The sequence below is a fragment of the Branchiostoma floridae genome, chromosome 4 (genome assembly GCF_000003815.2).
Source record: "Branchiostoma floridae strain S238N-H82 chromosome 4, Bfl_VNyyK, whole genome shotgun sequence".
Taxonomy (NCBI): Eukaryota; Metazoa; Chordata; class Leptocardii; order Amphioxiformes; family Branchiostomatidae; genus Branchiostoma; species Branchiostoma floridae.
Window position 1 is genome coordinate 10885969 of NC_049982.1, and position 19297 is coordinate 10905265.

The following is a 19297-nucleotide window of genomic DNA, read 5'->3' on the forward strand; positions in this document are numbered from 1 at the left end:
CATCTTGTTTTGGACACTAAAGGTCTTTCTTGTTGGACCTTATTTGAAGGTAAAGACATGTCTGTTACTTTTTGCATTTTGTAAGGTCTAGAATATGTTAAATGTCACAATGTAGATTGCTGTCTTACATGTATGGCAAGTGACTTCACATCCATCAAGCAGTTGTTGCTATGCCATAATGTCACTCTCCAGGTAAATGGTTTTGGCGTGTACATACACAGCAATCTGGAGGGGAACTGGCCATGCTTGTTGGAGAGCTCCAGTGGGTTTGGTGAAAGTGGGACTCATTATTAGGGTTGGAACTTGAAAATCACATAGACTGCTATAGTTTCAAGAAGATTGGTGTACTCTAGATCTTATGACATTATGATCTACATGTATAAGAAAGTCTATCAAAAAGGATCTGAGCTCGCCTGGTAAAATAGAACATATCAACACATACTACAACCTGTATTTCACAACACAGGATAAGACTTTATTTTAACATTAATTTTGTTACCTTGTTATCCCTCAAATATGGATATCATTTTTTATTGATAACTTGGATATTCATGAACACTGTTGGACAGAGCCACTGGAATATATAAAGCTGATAGATCTCTGGACATACAATCCCTGTAAAAGTACAAAATTTATATCGCAAAGGCACAGAGGAAATTCATAATCTTGCATCCCAAGATTTGTACATAATTACAGGCACCTGATTTAGCACCAAGACAATCAGTTGCAACTTTCTGTTTATGTGATATACAGATGATAAAACACTGGCAGTGCTTGGTATGAGCCAAACTCCAAGTTGTAGACTCTTGCACAAAAACTGGCAGTGTTATAATTCAACATTAATAGTATACAGATATATTAATAGTTGGCAGAGTGTTTGAAAAAACAACAACAAAGCTTAAAACACCCAGTCTGCTGGAAGCTATTGGTCAGAAATATTGTCCATAAAACTTACAATACTATAGCCTCCTTTGTGACGTGCATTGGTGTTTATTGCAGAGGGAGCGCTGATTCACAATTTTGAACGTTCGAACATACATTGTGTACACTGTATGGGCCAGGTTCTTACAATGTATGCTGGGAAGGTTAGTTCGACATCTGCACCTGCTAGCGGGCTAGTTTTTAGTGGAGCATTGCCGACATTAGAATCTAGCCAATAAGTTGAAATCGCAAACCAGCCCTCCCCAACAATAAATGCTAGTGCTCGTGGATGGAGACTAAATGTACGACATTATCTATAATGTAAGTAACTTGCATTTAGAACACTACAGGAGCAGCTTTTTTTTTGTCAATGATCTGCTTACACTAGGGTACATGGAAGACTATACTATGTAATTTTCGCGTTTCTTTTTGTGGTGATAATTAAGTCGCGTTTTTAATAGTCCTTCAGGTCTTCTTAACACTCATGTCCAGAGGCTCCTCCTGTTCACCACTGTCTTCCTTATCCCTCTCACATTCTGGTTCCCTACCTCCTGGGGAATGCTCTGCGGGAGGGAAGAAAACGTGATGAATTTTTGTCCTTTTTGGTGAGGGAGCCTCTGTGATCCGTACATGCACGTGTGTGTCAGCTGACTCAGGGCGATGTGGAGGCTGAAGGTATGGCTTGGTGGTGTTAGAACCTGCAGTTCCACCATTGGTGTTATTGGAAACATCGAGGCTTGCTGTGGAGTAAGGAGTTGCACCATCAACTGAAAATCTCCTTTTCTTGAAAATAGGTGGGGCGGTGGTTGCCTTTGGTATGTTGTCTGTCGTTCTGTGATACCCTCGACTGGGCACAACTGATGAAGGCATTGCCTGATGACGAAGCATCCTATTCAGTTCAATATACTGGGAATCTAAACTAGGCCTGAAGTTCCTTACATTGTTTTCATTAGCTGCTGGTGTGTCCTCTGATCTGTATGGTATCTTCACCGGTACAGTGTCTTTTTCCATCTTAGGGACAGATGTTACGTTTGCTACCTCTTGTGGCATAGAATGAGATCTCCTGAACATCTTAACGTCCAGAGCTTGGCTATAGCCAGGAGATACGGACGATGATGCTCCCTGTGAGGGCATTTGCTGACCAGATCCTTCTTCAGACTCTTTTTGCATAGAGGAGGATACGTTTTCGACACTGGTCCCGTACAACCTTTGCGTTTCTTGCTGCATGTTGCCTAAGTTGTTGTGTTGGGGTTTGGCCTCTACCTTCCCCTCGGCATCCAGATCCAGGACCCCCATCTTGTTGTGTGGCTCATTGGTGAGGGGCGGCGCGTTACGTGATGTGGCACTTGTGGACCCACTGCGATTCCGACGCCGGTTGGCACGATCAGCGTGGATGTCCTCCAGCCCTTTCAGAAACCTGGATGAAACAAATAAAAAGCTGAACCAACTTTCAAACACATGTCAGGGCAACTGAATTGATTACATGTATGAACTATTACAAACGGCAAACCTGATAACTTAAAGGTATTATTGATAATGCGTAACAGGTAAAAAGATATGCCAAATACAATTACTCAAGCGACAGGATACGATCTTGGAAACGGTCAGACGTTTCAGGTAGTATTCACTACCTCTAGCTTTCGTGTCACTGACGAAAGGTAGTGGATTCTACCTGAAAGTCTGAGTCTGACCTTGCACTCGCACAGTAATGTTTTAAACATTGCAGAGAGGAAGCTCTAACCTGTATGTGAGTCTCTGGGACCCTTCCTTCACCAGGATGTCCATGCGGTAGTAGTACCTCATGGCACGAGAGAGCTTCTCGTACGTCATGTTGTCACGGTTCTTCTGCTTGCCCCACAGCCTGAGAACAAGATCACGTTTGTGATATCACATACATAATCAGTTTCATATTTAGTTTCAGTAGTTTAACTAGTCCAGGCATATTCTGTTACTAGAAGCAGATATAGGATAGCTCTATGTAAATGGCAAAAAGTACTTTTCCCCCTTTATCAACTAACTATCTTGAAAAAGTGAAGTAGGTAGTCTTAATTACTTTCCATGCCCATTTTCTTTACACTTTCTCCCCATTATCAAGATACACAGTGAAAGATTAACATGTCCTCACCTTGCAATGGCGTTGGCATTGACGATACGGAAGACCTTTCTCGGCTTGTCGAGCCACTTGATGGCGTGCTTGTACTTCTCCTCGTTTGCCAGGAGACGTAACAGGAACTCCCATAGCAGACGGCATTCTGGGAATGAGAGAGGACATGGTGGCTTCTGTTAGAACAGTATGTGATTTGAATTTTAGTACGTTATATTGTGGTCTGTCACAACAATTACAATAGGGTCTGCAATGACTTTTTAGATGCTTAAGCTCCATGGTATCAAATGATTGTCAGAGCTGAAAATTGTTATCATAAAAATAACTTTCTTTTCCTGAGTTCAGTTCCTGAGTTCAGTGAATAAATTGTCAATGCAGCAGATTCGCTTTTATAAAAATGAAAAATGAACTATTGTAGAAATGAAATTCTGTAGTCTTTTTAGAATTGAAATTGAAATTAAAATGGATGATCCAGACATTTTGCATGCTCAGCTGGATTGATTGTCTGTTGGTGATGTAGTCAAGCTTAAAACAAGTTGAAAATCCTCACTTGTACCTCTGACCGGTGCCCCTGGCGGTGTGTTAGTCTGTGGTGGGGGTTTCTTCCTGTACCCTGGCCAGTAGAGCCGCGGCCTTCCCCTTCCTCGTTTCACTGGGGGTGGGGGCGGGCCCCGGGGATCGGGATGGGGCATTGGCAGGATAGGCACCAGGGATGTGGGCTGGGCTGTTGGACATCACAAAGAGAAATAGTTGACGACATGTTTGCAAGATAACAGTTACTCAGGCAACTGGGACTCAAGGAGCAGGTGCTTAAGTAACTGTTGTTTTGTCTTATCACTTGGTTGTGACATGTCTTTACTTTAATGACGTAACACCGAGTTCCTTTTTCTGATGCACTGCACAAAATTCCCCAGACCCAAATGATCACATTAGCATTTCACCAGCCACCAAACCATCCACAATTATCCTGTAAATATTACTTTAAGGTCTGCCACTGTAAGAATGGGAAAGCTAGCCTGGTATCCTGGTATCTCTGTGGAGAGGACAGAAGAGTCTTGGGAGCTATAATACAGCTGGATACCAGGCTATGGAAAAGCAGGAACAACTATGCCATAAACAGATAAACCAGGAATTCAAAACCACAGGGCACCAGCTATAGTAACCTTCCACCCCTGCCATTTCAGAGATGGTATGACCTTGACCTTACATGTTGTGACACCTTGGAAGAGCTTAATGTCATTAGTAGGGGTGGTCAGTGTTGTGGAAGATGACTGGGAGTTGTGGACCCTTTCCCAGAATTCCTTACAGTATCCTTTTCTATCCCTGGTCAGCATCTGTCTCAGGATATGCTGCTGTGCGGCTTCCTCACTGGGTTTCTCTACAATGTCAAACACATCATAGTCTCCTTGTCATCTAGTTTCTTTTTCAAATCTACTACTGATAGGTGTAAAACAGACAATAATACAACGACCTTGACCCGGCAAGCTGCGTACCTTCATTGACAGCTTGTTGGGCCGATGGCTCCACGGTGTTGGGTGTGACTGCTTCTTCACCCTGGTCTTGCCCTGCCAGACACAGCTTAGTTAGGACATGTAGGAGGGGTTTGCAATCTTACAAGTAAGAAGTTTTTTATTCTAATACTTTTTCTTTTTAACTTGTTCAAGCATTATTACATATGTTTATTCTCTGTTAGTTCAACCACCTGATTCTGCAAATGTCAGTGCATTACAATTTAATTATGTAAATTGAAGTTTTGAGACCAAGTGTTTTGTGAGTGATAGAATTTGACCTTCATAATGTTTACTTCTGGTGTTATTCAAGTTCACACGAGCTCTTTGAATCAACAAGATAACTCACCTGTCACATCTGATGGTTCCTCCTCCCTATGTTCTGTCTTGATGATAACTGGGGAGCGCTGCTGGTGTGTGCTGTGGTCATGACCTTGCCTATTCTCTGGGGCCACCCCATAACCCTCCTCCGGGCCCTCTGGTCTCTCAACCTTGACCCGTACATCTGTCATCGCGGGTGTGTGTTCCTGGACCGGGGCACTGGGCGGGTCCTCGGGTCGACTGCTTACAGGTCTGTCCTGTGGGACGCCTCTGAGGTCGTACACCTGCTGTCCTGGTGACGGGCCGCTAGGCGGCGCTGTCGGCACGGCGAGCCTGTAGATGGGCGGCACGGGGAGCGTCCGGAGGTTTGGATCACTTGTGGAGTTGGGCGGGAAGACGGGTCTTGGGGGTTGGTCAACGGACACCGGGTGTTCCCCACTTGTAGGCACTTGTTCGGGTCCTCGGTCCCTCTCTTGCCGGGAATATTGAGGGAAAACAGGAACTGGAAGACGGTGCCTGGCAACCATCTCGTGTAGAGGTTTGCCGTCTGGTCCCAGGATCTGCGCGGGGAGCGGCAAGCGCATGTAGGGGAAGAGAGGCGGTCGCCGTGCTCTGAGCTGCTCAATGGTGCTGTGTAAGAGTGGCAGCCTGGCATCTCCACGGATTAGGTGTGGTCCCAGGGCAGTATGGCCTGGTGGGACGGCTGGGGGCATGTTTCCATCCCGAGTTTGTGTGTGACTTGGCTCCGATGCTTTGCTCGTATCGGACACAGCGGACTTCAGACCGTCGACACCGGCAGTTTCCTGTGTCTGCGTTGATTGTGCATTTGACTCTTTCTTCTCCTGATGATCGGTGGTTGACGCCTGTTGCTGTGCCCCATTCTGCGAGGAGCGCGTGACTGGCCTCTGTGCTATTGACGCAGGTGTGCTGGTAGGGGTTGTTCCCTGTTGTGCAGGCAACGCGTGCAACGGTGGTCCATGCAGCTGTTGAAGGACGGCTGCCTCCCCAACCACTGGACCGGTATGAGCGGGAGGTCGGACAAAAGAACCCCCTTGCAAATGAGCCTGAAACTGTACCTGATCGAACGGTCGGATGACCCGACCAGGCTCTGCGTACACCATGTATCTTCTCTCAGCCCTCAGACTTTCTTCGTTGATGGACCTGTCGTAGAGTTTCATTCTGCGCGCGTCCCTCTCCCTCAGCTTGGCAAGCTCTCTTTCTATCTCAGGGCATGGAATAAAGATGTTCTCTCCGACTCTGGGAGTCTTCTCTCCTGGCAAACTTGGAGGTGACATCATCCGTCCTTGAACTTCAACTCCCTCCACAGTGGGCCCGACCCTGATGACCTTGGCAGCGCGCTGATCGTGGTTGATGGGATTGGCAGTCTCCCTGACGACAGCATCTACACTCCATCTTCTCTTGGGGTGCCTCGACATCGGATCTGTCTTGTGACCTTGGACTGAAGCTGGGTCCTGGTTTGTCGATTTTTTCTGGTCTTCTTCGCATCGGGCTGAGTTTGGCACGACGGGTGCCACCATAGGCCGCTGTATGACCGCCTCATGGCCACTGCTACTATCTGTCAACGTTGTTTGTGACCCTGTAGTGATGACACTGGTGGGACTATCCTCGATCTTCGTGAGCTCCGGCATGGTCGGGCTTCCTGTCGTGCCAACGGGTTCGTCCTGAACTTGTAACTCTGGCGCCGACAGCACAGAGGGCAGCAGCTTGTCGTGCTGTTCTTTCAGTCTGTGAAGCTGTGCCGAGGCCGTGCGGACTATCTCTGAACTACCGGTCGGACTGCATGACGAGGTCACGAGTTTCTCGACTTCACTCGGCTTGTCCGTCTCCGTTTCCGACTTCTGGGAAGCCACAGGTTGGGTAGGGACGGGGTCCCCTGAGTCCAAGAGCCTCGTTATGGTGGCCCCCGGGGACGACACGGTGATCTGAGGGGACGGGTTGGTGGATGGAGGGGTGGGGTAGCACATAGGGGCGTTACGGGGTTGGCTGATTGGAATGTTGTTCCTCGCTAAGTGCTCGTAGCCTGGAGGAAATGTGGAAATGAGGAACAGTGCGTATTTTAATCACACTGACGACAAACGTATCGTAAAAGTACAAGAATACTGTATAGTATCAACGAACCACACACAAACATTGGCCTTCTCTCAGTTTGACGTTTTTATGAAATTGTGCAATTAAGCGTAAAAGCAAAGGTACGCCATTTCCGGGTGAAAAAAACGTCAATTCCGGTCTACCCACCTTGCAGTAAGTTGTGCAACAGGTTGTAGAGGACGTCACCGGCGAACGGGACGCGGTCGGTGAACCCTTCCTTCCCGAGCAGGCTCAGAGCCTTGCCGTTCATGCCGAACCTCTGTTCATCCACGCCGGTCAGAGAGAACTCGTCCACCGCCCAGCGAACCCAGGTCAACACGTCGGCCTTGGTCCACTGGTACGGGTGGATACCGGCTGGAAAAGACAGGGATAGATTCATGTCAGATTCTTACTTACATGTACGGATCTGGGGCAGGAGGGCTATTGATATTCCAAAAATAAAAATTTCTGTCGTTCTGTCGTTAATTCTTCCGGCAGATCACGCTAAGGTCAATGACCTATTTTTCAGGTGCCCCTGGCTAGCTTTACAGGGGTATTACAGAGGACTAGCAAAATTGCATAAACCAAAGTACGAAAACTAATAGTCTAGCGAACTACTAGTAACCCAACTATGGGACTTTCTTCATATATTTAAGATTTAACAACGAACGCGTCACCTTCACGTCGTTTCTCTTGTTTGATAAGTTGTTGAAATGAAGACCAGGAAGACTACCTGTGTGCCCTCGGGTAAAGTGTCAAATTAAGGAAAATTTGATACAGAGATGAGGGGAACACGTCAGACGAGATAGCCACTTACCCAGCGGCATGGGTTTGTTGTGTTGCCATGCAGGCATGATGATTCTGGACACGGGAGGTGACGTCACCGTGGGTCGCGTCAGCTGTGCCTGGGAACGAGGGTCGGGGTGCCTCGGGTTGTGGGGTGGGAAGGGCTGCTGTACCCCGGATGTAGGGAACGGTTGGGAGGGGGCATCGTTGTGGGCCAGCATAGGGTGGTTAAAGCCGAGGTACTGAAGAGGCACTCCGATGTCCCGCGCTATTTCCTGTACGGAAACAAAAGGCGAATCAACGCATAACTCATGAGCGTGAAATTGATAATGCCTCATTCAAAGTGTGTAGAAATATGTCGCGATGGCGTAGCATGTTGGAAATGTGACTATCATTTCCCTGGGTGCAGTTCAGCCTTGTATACACGCTTTTGGAAGCCAGCTGCAGCTATCTGACATGATCACTCTTTGAATGAAGTCGGGTATGGATGGCCTTGGCTTTTGTCATCTATTTCCGTCGCCCAAAAACTAAGTTAAACGACAACCTATCCGAATAAGAAAAGGAGTGGAAGAGCATATAACATCATACATGTTCAAAGAAATCTAGTCCGGTCTCTTGTACAAGTTAGATTTTTTCAGAGCCGTTGGGCACAGCCACTCACAGGTATGGGGCCGCAAAACGTTAGACGTCGCAAAATCGTGTCGTAGCAGCAACGGCAAATGCACTACAAGTTGTTATTCCACAAAAGCGCCACAAACCACGTTTCAATCCATTTTCTGAACCCTGCATTTCCGCGTGTACCGTTACCTGAGTGTTCTATATTGTGAGCCTGTGTTTAATGTGCTCTATTTCCGGGTCAATCCCGTTAAGCGTGGCCGGGGAGGACCCTGCCCTGCCTGATGTTTACATGTCAGCCCAGCACGTGCTGGCTGGGGCGACACGGAAACAAATCTGGGAAAAAAACATTGCTGGTGTCGATAGAGTTCAAACACACAAAGGGGGGCAAATGCGGGGAATTTAAGGGTCTTTCCCTGCATGCAGCCACACGTTTGTACAGCGCCATGCATGCACGTTGCCTTAGTTTAAGGGCGAATATTGGCATATACAGAAAGGGCCATATTGTATATAGTTAGTTATTCCGATTCGGAGGATGACAAAACATTATACATGTACAATCAGGCATATACCTATTGATTGTAATTTCATAATGACGATTATGATTTCTTATCTTGCAATCAAACACTTTGACAGCTCTGCCCCCGCGTAGGAAACACCTATCAAATTTACGACCAGTGACTGCTCACAAACATAAGACCAATCCTTTTGTCAATTTAGCAGGTTACATTTTGAAGAACGCAGATTATTATAGTTCGAATGTTAGAACAGCATCATTCCAAGGTCAACAGCCCGGAATGTATTTCTTTCTGCTCTGAACTATCTTGTGCAATTTTATAGTCAAATTTCCTTTTTTTCGAGTTTCATACACTGGGTATGAAATTGAAGCCCCCACGATGAGACTCGGTAATGTCATCAAATGTATCGATTTGATATAAACAACTAAATGAAAAGACTAAGTGAGGTTACGAAAATCAACACGCATGAGCGACTGAGGTGATTGTTTCTAGACGGTGTCAAAGGTCGCCAGGTAACAAGTCAGTAGGTTTTAAAGAGCGAACATCCTTCTCAACCTAACAATGCCTTGCATTTAAATCATATTTAGTTTTGCAATGCATAGCATTACTGTAATTCTTTGTTCTCTCACTCTACTTTTAATTTCAGTCTGCAAAGATGATCATTTTCTGTAGGGAAGTTATCATTCCCTGATACCACCATATCCACCTCGCCTTGACACTATGGGCTACTACAACTTGAATTATACGAATTACTTCATAGATGTACTTAGTCATTATCACACCTACTTCCACAGAACATACTAATAAAGGTACACCAAATAAGCAACTGGAAATGATTTTTGGAAACAGATTTTTCAGGTAGCAACCACCTTTTGTCAGTGACACTGAGCTGATCTATCGAAGAACAGGTTTCATACCCCAACTATGAATTGATATGCAAAGGAGTTGAGAACAAATTTTAAATAGTCCAGTAGGAAACAAAAGCAAGACAAAGTCAAGACAACATCCAGGAGCTAATGTTGTCTTGTAGGGGTGAAAATGCCACTAGTTCGCTAACATATTAAAACCATTGGATCCCAATCCTGATTTTTTCATTCTGCAAAATTGCAGATTGTTTAATTTTTCTTCTGCAATCATGAAAATCCTTCTGCAAATTGCAGATTGCAGATGGGTATTTCTAACCTTAAAATTGAATTCACAGTTTTTTTTTCCTGGGAATTGCCATGCATAGTTGGGAAACAGCATCAGCTTCATGTGATTATTGCCAGTAGCTAATTATATGTAATCCAGGGGGTACAAAACATAGAACATGTTGAACATGTGTTGACCACAGAACACGTTTTGATATAACAACCCGGAACTCAGTGATGACACTCAAGATAAGAAAGAAAGAACCCCGTCCTACCTGTGGAATGTGAGCGCCAGAGTGCACGGAGTAGATGACGGGCCCAGGTGGAGGTTGCCCCGAGGACTCGTGCCCGCCGCCCGCCCCTGCCATACGGACTGTAGTGGGGAAGCGGAAGATCTGCATGAGTGCGCCATTCCCCCCGGAAGGTTTCGTCGGTTCGCTCGCAAATATCGACATCAACAATTGCAACAAAACACAGAAACTGAACAGCCTGTCCTTACTTACTTACAGATTACACCAGATATCTATAAAACGTCGTTGCGACTTTACAGATAGACATGTAGGTGTGTACACTACACGAGGGGCGGAAAAACAACTACGTTTAATTGTTAACCTCAAATCATCTCAGGTGGGGCCGACTGTAGCCGGAAGGCCTGGCTAGGACGAGACCAACAAGAGTCTGACCACGTCAAAAGTTAAAAGTTATTGTGTGCTTATCGATCATATGGGACTTGAAGTTTTGCATCGGAATACATAAAATGATAATTTGCTTTGTTATCTACGGGAAACAATTATCTGGCGGAGCTAGGAATCATTTTCGTTTAGCGCCGATACAGAAGACTACTGCTTGTCATGTTTGGTACATTCCAATGTTTGATGTGCGGTGTTAAGAGGTCGTGTAGAAAATGTGATAATTGCTCGTCTTTGACGTACGTCGAAAACTGACAAAAGCGTGTATGCGCAGGCGACCACTCCACCAGTTATAATGTACATTCGTCAGGGATGTAAAACTCATATCACGAACCGATCATACGACATTTATATATACTTTACCCCGCATTTTTTTCGACGGAGTCTTCCATCGAAATTTAATAACATCTAATGGTGGTTAATGGATATATCACTCCGCAGTACTTCGCAGCTACCAAACCATTGGAATCCCGTGGCCACATTTCCTAGAAGGGGATGTCGTCACTATTACGGAAGTGGCAAAGTTGAAGAATTGGAATAAAAATCCCAACTTCTGCGGTTAGAAAAATGTTAAGTCCAGTCATTACACAGGGTGGATATCTTAATTAACGAAAGCCGAGTCTTCGTGCAAACAGCAATGGGATAGTTACATTGAGAGAGAAATCGGAGCTTACGAATTCCCGATTCCATTTCAGAAAGAAACACAATAAAGTTATTCTTCCCAAATATCTTGTTTCTCCTTGACCAAACTGCCGAATTGTCTTTTACGTAGGCCCTCGCCTGACACCCGTCAGTGTCGCCATGGCAACACTTCCGCCTGAGGCCATGTGGCGGTAAATGATACCTCAGCACGCGATGGATATCCGCCACACGTCAGGCAGCCGTACGGGGAAGGAAAGGAAAAATCTTTTTCACGACCGATGACTGACGTGAACACTGTTTGTTATTTACTTCACGGAAGTATGAAAATAATAGCCGAAACCATTGTTGCACAATAGTGTAATAAATCATGATAGAAGAAGCACATTTCAACAGATTGCTTCTCCCCCTTTGTCGTTTTCGAATTCGCCTTTATGACATTAGTCTATTCACAACCAGCGAATGGTAAACCAGCGATGTAGGAATTTAAGCACACTTTCACCAGTGTACACGTAAGATCAGAAATATTTGTATGAAAAATAGCAACTGATTGCAAGCACTGCTTTAAGACATTTTTTTTGCCACAACAACTGAGCACGATATGGTGAAACAGCTCACAATGTCCTTGATAGGTCTTAAGGACGAGCTCTGTTTATTTTCTGCAGTAAATGAACAAATCAACAAAAACAACTACAACAGCCGAAGTGATTTATTTCTTCACGGCATGACTGATACCTTATGGCGTGACTGATATGATAACTTTAATGATTTCTGCTGGTTAACCTGTGAACTTCTGCTCTCTGCTAACAAAGGGAGGCCATTATCTGTCCCCTTCATACTGTATCTAATAATGACGGTGCCCGAGGGAGATACAATTCAAACGCGACGGACCGCGCTCGAGAAAAAGTACATTTACACGCGCACACATAGGTTGAAGTGAGGACAACGCGAGTGAGCCGCCGGACAGTATAGAGAGGCCTGGATGATGATAAAATGGCCTATGGATGTAGACTCCAAACTCTAGTTACTTTGTGGGTTATAGGGGACCAAAATATCACCGAGTCTGTAGGTCTTGTCATTATCATAATTGCTGAATACATCGCCTTGGGCAAATCAAGAGCTTTCCATAGCATAGCTGTATGTACCCCTGTTCTCGCCGGTTCATTTTGAGACAATAGTCGACTTGCATTTGAGTTCCCCATTTACCATATCGAAACGTACATGGACGTATTCAACTACAAGATAGAAATTCATGAATACATAAATAAATCTTACGTTTTCTGATGGGAACACAGCAAATTGTCACATCACATATAACGAAGAACAGAGGTGCAATACAACTATGCTGTAAATACTGTTAATACACACTGTCAAGGTGTTCCACTAATGCATTGTACACACTCCCGAACCTGACTGGTTACAAGCGTTCGGGTCAGTGCAACAGAGGAGACGATGTACATGTAGTCGTACAATTCAATTATTCTCAAAGCAGAGGTTGGGTCGCGGACATAGTAGTGGTCGGGATTTTTACTGACTCGCTTAAATCCCGATAACAACTATCTCCGCGACCCAACCTCTGCTTGGAGAATAAAATTTAACAGCATTTAGTCTATGTCAGCTAAATATTGTCTGGCTTCTAGATTATCAGTGCGAAAGTAGAGGATACATGCTAAAGCGATGTCTACTAATATATAGTCCGCGCATTCAGAACGACCCATGCTTATGACCATGACGTTGTGACTAGGCAGGACCATATGCGGCAGTACCAGACCATGCCGTTCTACGACATGCTTCCACGGTTTGTAGTCAGCTAGTACCAACACACACACACACACACACACACAGACAAACACACACACACGCACACATACACACACACACACATACTTACACACACACACATACACACAAACACACACACACAAACACGCACACATAAACACAAATATACGTCCACACATACGCTCGCACGCACATGCGCGCGCAAACACGCACGTACACACGCACACACACTAACAAAAACACACCCACAAAGAAACGAACAAATTTCAGATTACTCTTGGACGCCAAACATGTAGCTTGGGGTTTACGCTTCAACAAAGATAGTAAACATAAGTGACCGTTCGATGGTCATGAACTGTAAAATTCTAAGAAGACTATTTTAAGCTTGAAAACACTCCCTCTACTCTGGAATGTCGTAGGTCCCACATTACCCGTTCAGAGGTGAGAGTTGTGACAAAAACCAGCACGGAAGCAGGTGCATGGGATAACAGGGAGGAACGCTTTCTGCTTTAAGGTCACTTTAGGTTATTCGATCTTGGCAAAGGAAATCGAGTGGCAAATCCAAGAAAGATTTTAGAAATAGTTAGTACTTGTCAATGGTCAACTTAAACAGACTCCTGTGATGAATAGTGATAAAACCTACGACACCCTGCTTACTCAGCAAATACGGCAAAAAGAAAGCGGTGGCCACAAACTGTTCTTCTATGGCGACTAGCCAGATGTGGAAAACGGGACGGCATCGTTCCAAAACGCGAAACTACGTCAAAGAGGTATCAAAGAGGGGAAAACGGCTTCATCAGCAGATGGGAAAGCGCCTGTCCTGTTGACCAATCACAGAAGGCGACTTGACCCGTGAACACCTCTCTGCGAGGCGGGCTCAGGTGGTTCTGCCTCGACGTAAATAACAAACCGTTCTGGGAAACACGACACCGGTCGCCATTATTACCTGGGACCACTTCCGTTCTTTCAGGGAGTCCAACGAAAACATCAACACTTTTGTCTGAGTCGTTTGGACTTGGAGAGCGACACCGAACGAACCGTGTATGGTGTCACAGTGGAGCATGTAGTCGAACTTGAAAAACACAGACCAGAAAAGTTTTGAAATCATTCTGATTTGGACGACGTTACAACGTTAATGTTGATTGTTGCTTAATAAATCAATGGTAGGTTGAAGTTTCTAAATACACATGAATCGGGCATGATATACAATCGGTTCCCAGTATTCGACGAAAGCGACCTCTTCCGAAATGTGCGACTACGCCCCCCGTCTCACTCGGCCAAAACCTATTACATGTAATAGTAGTTCCAACAGCTAGTACATGTAATAGTAGTTCCAACAGCTAGTACAAATAATCTGCAAGGAACGTTACAGAGGTGTTGTGATTTATCACGGTGTTGGGTGAGAGGGGGGCGGGAGTGGGAGACAGAGAGGGTTAGGAAGGGAGAGAAAGGGAGGGAGAGAGAGATGGAGAACCGACCCTGTCCTTATTAGGACAGGGTAGAAGATATACATCTGATCTCGTAATGATGACCAGACGATTTAGGAAGAGGGAGGAAAACAGTTCAGACTTCAGTCTACGAACAATTATGACCACGTCAACTTTTTTGCTCGACTGCTACTCTGCTTCAGGATAACTGTGGTCGTGACCTGAGGTTTCTCTGAGCTGAGACTTGGAACGTATACAACTACAAGAATTGGCTCGCCTGTGGAAGAAACGGGCGGTTAAATCTCGAGTCATCCCTTCAAACCTTGAACATATGACGAGCAATCAATGCACACAATTTACAACCAAAGGCCGTTTTAAAAGGTACACTGTGTCCAGTGTTACCTGGTACTATTGCTCTACCATCCCAAGCTATTGTGATCAAAAGGGTAGTTTGAAGGCACCCTACCTCTGGGGATAGGAAGAGACGTTTGCAGCAATTCCAGACAGCTTGTGGTTCATGTAGAACTTCGGCCTGACAGGGTTTTGCTGTGTTTATGCTCTGCAGCCCGATCTGTGACGGATCCCACAGTCTTACCGTAACCCGAGACTTTCTACCGGGATCTGCAAGTGTCACTCGAGGGGGAAGAGGGAGCATGAAGTGTTCAAGTGCTTTTCGTGCGTATTTGTTGACTGTAACGACGTAGTAACTAACAGTGAGTATGATATTTAATAGGGTGAAAATGATCCTTAAATTGTGCACAGACGATATTTTTACCACACAATGGTTAACGGAAATATTGCTTTTTGAATATGACCCCTCCTTAGCTAATGTGATGGTCCTTTTCTTAAAGTCAGCGTTCATATCATATTTCAGGGAGTAAACACAGGGGTTTTCGGGGGCCCGGTCTTTGTCATAAATGCAACGTACATGCGTCTAACAATTTTTCCCCCTTAACAATGGTTTACCTAGATTCAGCATTTGTTTTAGACATCGCCACATATTCTGGAATACTACTCTTCGGCATTGAAGGCTTTCTTCGTCGGTTTCAGAAACCCTACGATGAGCCACATATCTCCTAGTTACCAGGCGGAACTGGCACTGCTCCAAAGCTAACAGTGGAAGAATGCGGCCCGCTTCCGCTTGTACTAGGCACAAGCTGCTGACCCCGCACGGGAAACGGGAAGCACACGGGCGTCCGGAGGGCGCTTGGGCGGTCCTCATCAATACAGATACACAGTTGGACAAGAGAAAACGATTCCTCATAATGTATATCAGCATAGATGCCCAAGAAAATATGTCTCATTTTCCTATACGTAAAACAGAATTCAGTCACTGTGGCCTACATATGGCGACATTCTACACGCCAACATAAAGTGGGGTACGGTCACGGTAGGTATTGAGGATTTGGAAAGTGGTTTGTGGGTGTATCATAATCCCACGGAGGTAACACTGAATACACAGGTGAAACTCGGGAAGTCCCCCTTTTCAACCTCCTTGCCTGAAGTAGTCTACTCGGAAAACGGACATCTTTGGGGCTGAGTCACTGTCTGTGATCACGTTCGTATTGTTTGAGTTGCTATTGACGTCTTGTTTGAAGAGGATGGACTTGACATTAAGGGGGATAAAATATTGTATTTGTCTACAGAGGCGTGACTGTGAGTCACTTAGATGTTTTGGTAAAGAGGGAGAGGTTTATATACAATACAGGCATTGTTCCCTGTAATTGGCCCGAGTAGAGCTGCGTACGTAGATATATTTTGTATCGATATACTTTCGATCTGGTCTACTAGCATCTTGAAACTTAGACGGAATATAAGAAATTCGGATTTAGAAGAAGGACTGAGTGCGGGGTTAGTCCCGTTTCATCTTTCATCAACCGCGACTTATATTACGTCCATGCTTGAAAGTATGATAAAGTGTGAAATATATTTTGGAGCGATGGGGAGGGGTTCTAAAGACCGGGGCTCTTTTTCTATCAAATCTGCTCATACGAGAAAACTAAGTTAGCTTTTTCTTGCGGTTCGTATTTTCTATTTTCTTTCCTCTGACTCCTTTTACAAACAGTTCCTCTCCCGGTACATTCGTACGGGTTACTCCTTGTGATAGCGAGTAGTTACGGTATTTGCGGAGAAGACAGAAGAGACTCGGGAGCCATAATACGGCTGGATACCAGGCTACTTTAGTAAGCGAGCCGTTCTGGGATGACGAAGTGTACTAAGATGACTTGAACGTGCCTGCCACCACCAGGGATCAATCACAGTCGCCTGGAGTTGGCGAGCACGCAAGCTACATCCGCTTTCCGCACCCGTTAGGTCCGCGACGGGCCCGGTAATGGCAAACAGACGTTTCTGACGATTCGAAAATACCGTAACCTCAACTATGATATACACGAGTAAACGTCACGAGGTATCATCAGAAATATTCATGACGTATACAAGAAATATCCTGAAATTATTGTAATTTACACAGTTACGTAGAATGCCGATGTAACTTTATTGCTTTAATTGTATTGAAAGGAAATCGAACATTTGCTTGAATATACGTGTATGCAATGTATGCATATGCATTTCTCCCATTTGTGGGCGTAGGAAAAAGGCCGGGGATGTGATAATTTAAGGCCAGACCCTGGGAACAGGCATACCTCATTTGGCTTGCAGATTGCAGATATGATAAATCAGGTTGTGCTATGACGAGGCCAAGGCGTCTGAACTACTCATGAATTTACTTAAGTTTCTAAGATGTGACAAACGTCGACAATATCATGCTAATGATGGCGAACAGGTAATGGAATTGACCTTGGCGAGATCCCTGTTGCCGTGCGGAACTTCAACTTCGTTCTATGGAATAGAAGAAGCCTGTGGCTTGCAACTAGTGTAAGGGAACTTCTTGCGGACGAAACAGGAAGTGCAACTACCATTGCAAGATATTTTATTAGTATCAGCAGATTAGAAAGGGGAAGCTGGTTTACAGGGATGATGTATCAATATTTACGAAGTACGTGTTAAGACTGTGTGACTTGGTGATATACGTTCGTGGTAGTTTTTTGTACAAAATTCTAAATGCAATCGTCAGCGTCTCCTTTTCATTCTATATTTTCTACAGGGACAGAAATCTGTTTTCAAAATGTTTTCTTGCCCCAAATAAAGCTCTATTTGAAGCCATAGCGAAGCACCATCCACATAAGCCACAAGATAATCGGTAAAATGTCTAAGTGAAAATATAGATGAAACTTACTACTGGTAGTAACTCGCCAAAGTCATTTTTATATGACTAAGGCTAGGATTGTTGCAACTAATGATAAAACATATTACCCGGGTCTTGAAAAACCAACTGATCTTCTCTGATCTTTTCGTGACAGTTTTATATAGAGGCATCCAATTCAAATAGCGTTACCACCTTTCTGTATTTACATTTCACTTTATGAGGCCAACCTGAGTTGGTACCGCACGGCAAAGTATCTTGAACCCAAATCGACCTACGTCATGGCTTGAAGGCAAAGCTTTTGTTATGATATGACGAATCAGTTGGGTTCAGAGACACGCGCCTAAGCCGTCTTTGTCCGTGATGTCACCTGTACAGGTGTGGCGTGGGTACACAGAAGGGGCGACAGGGGAATGGTACAGTATGGCGCAGCAAGGATGTCGCTAAAATGCGACAATAAACATGTTAACAGCCAACAAGCCTCCGGCTGCGTCACATAAGTGAACAGGTATTAGCAAGGTTATCAAGTTATACATCGTAACATCACTCCTGCAGATACACTGCGTAATATACACCTGCACAATCCATATACATGTATGCCAGAAAGTTAAAGATTAAAAGCAATAACAATGTGTCAACAAGACGTAATTTTTGTGACTTTCACAACAACACTAACGGTTAGCACGTTTCCTGTCAGGTGTACAATCATCGAGTCAAGTTTTCACCACACATAACACCACGCACAGAACGTCAATGGATGGCAACTACCTACTGTAATGTCGGAATAGTCATACAGTATATATATATATACGTATATATATATATACAGTATAAATCATAATATTGTTAGCATGTGGCAGCGGGCTTTGTGAGTCATGGCATGACATGGGTTTGGCTGAATGCAGAAGCGACTTCTCGGTCGTCAGTCTCGGTTAAATGGAACCGTTGGTAATATAGCGGCCTAAAAGGCCAACTGGGCAGAAGATTTCGGACCAACTCTCTATATATATAATGCTTGCCGGCAGAGAAAAAAGGCTGGCAACAGACTATGTGAGAATGTATGTTATAAAATGAATAAATTTCTTAGATGAGACTTAGAGCTGCCGGGAGAGGAAGATCTTAGAGTAAGTGCTTACCTCCAAAGAAGTGTCTAAAAAGCCTGCACAATACAAGCACCCCCCCCCCCCCCCTTCAAGCCTGTCCTTGAGCCTTACGTCAGCACCATCAGGGGTTATTGGCTCGTTCAAGGGTCACGCCTGGCCGCACCGTGATGGAGGCTCGTTGTGCAGGTAAATATTTTTACCTGCTGCGACAAAACACCTGCCCAGGACGGAGTAAAGTCCCGGGTCACGGATTCACGTGTGACGACATGTGGTAAACAAGGTCAGGTAAAGGTCAACAACGACAACACTTCAACAACAAGATGTCATGAACAGGACCACGGTACGGGCTTCTGGTCTGGAGAGGAGACATTTTAAAGATAACATTTTGTAAGGATATGACTTAATCACAATGGACCCCTGAATCTAAACTATTAACGTCTTTAAGCCCCCTTTACATAAATTGT

The 19297-nt window shown here is 44.9% G+C and overlaps 1 protein-coding gene across 7 annotated transcripts in view; it reads right to left on the reverse strand.

Moving 5' to 3' along the window:
- Positions 1 to 442: 442 nt before the first annotated feature.
- LOC118413897 (titin-like) overlaps positions 443 to 19297 on the reverse strand; it is a 21587-nt gene continuing 2732 nt past the window's right edge. The window contains exons 1-11 of one of the 7 annotated variants that reach the window (XM_035817513.1): positions 14995 to 15142; positions 10267 to 10364; positions 7760 to 8003; positions 7111 to 7317; positions 4883 to 6895; positions 4519 to 4590; positions 4233 to 4403; positions 3576 to 3749; positions 3047 to 3173; positions 2663 to 2782; positions 443 to 2338 (exon numbers count right to left, since the gene is read on the reverse strand). In XM_035817513.1, coding sequence (XP_035673406.1) covers positions 1387 to 2338; positions 2663 to 2782; positions 3047 to 3173; positions 3576 to 3749; positions 4233 to 4403; positions 4519 to 4590; positions 4883 to 6895; positions 7111 to 7317; positions 7760 to 8003; positions 10267 to 10359 — 4173 coding nt within the window. In that variant the 5' untranslated portion in view covers positions 10360 to 10364; positions 14995 to 15142 and the 3' untranslated portion in view covers positions 443 to 1386. Of the gene's footprint in view, positions 2339 to 2662; positions 2783 to 3046; positions 3174 to 3575; positions 3750 to 4232; positions 4404 to 4518; positions 4591 to 4882; positions 6896 to 7110; positions 7318 to 7759; positions 8004 to 10266; positions 10365 to 10494; positions 10641 to 14994; positions 15143 to 19297 lie in introns of those variants that run through there. The other 6 variants (XM_035817515.1, XM_035817514.1, XM_035817510.1 and 3 more) reach the window with 6 other exon arrangements.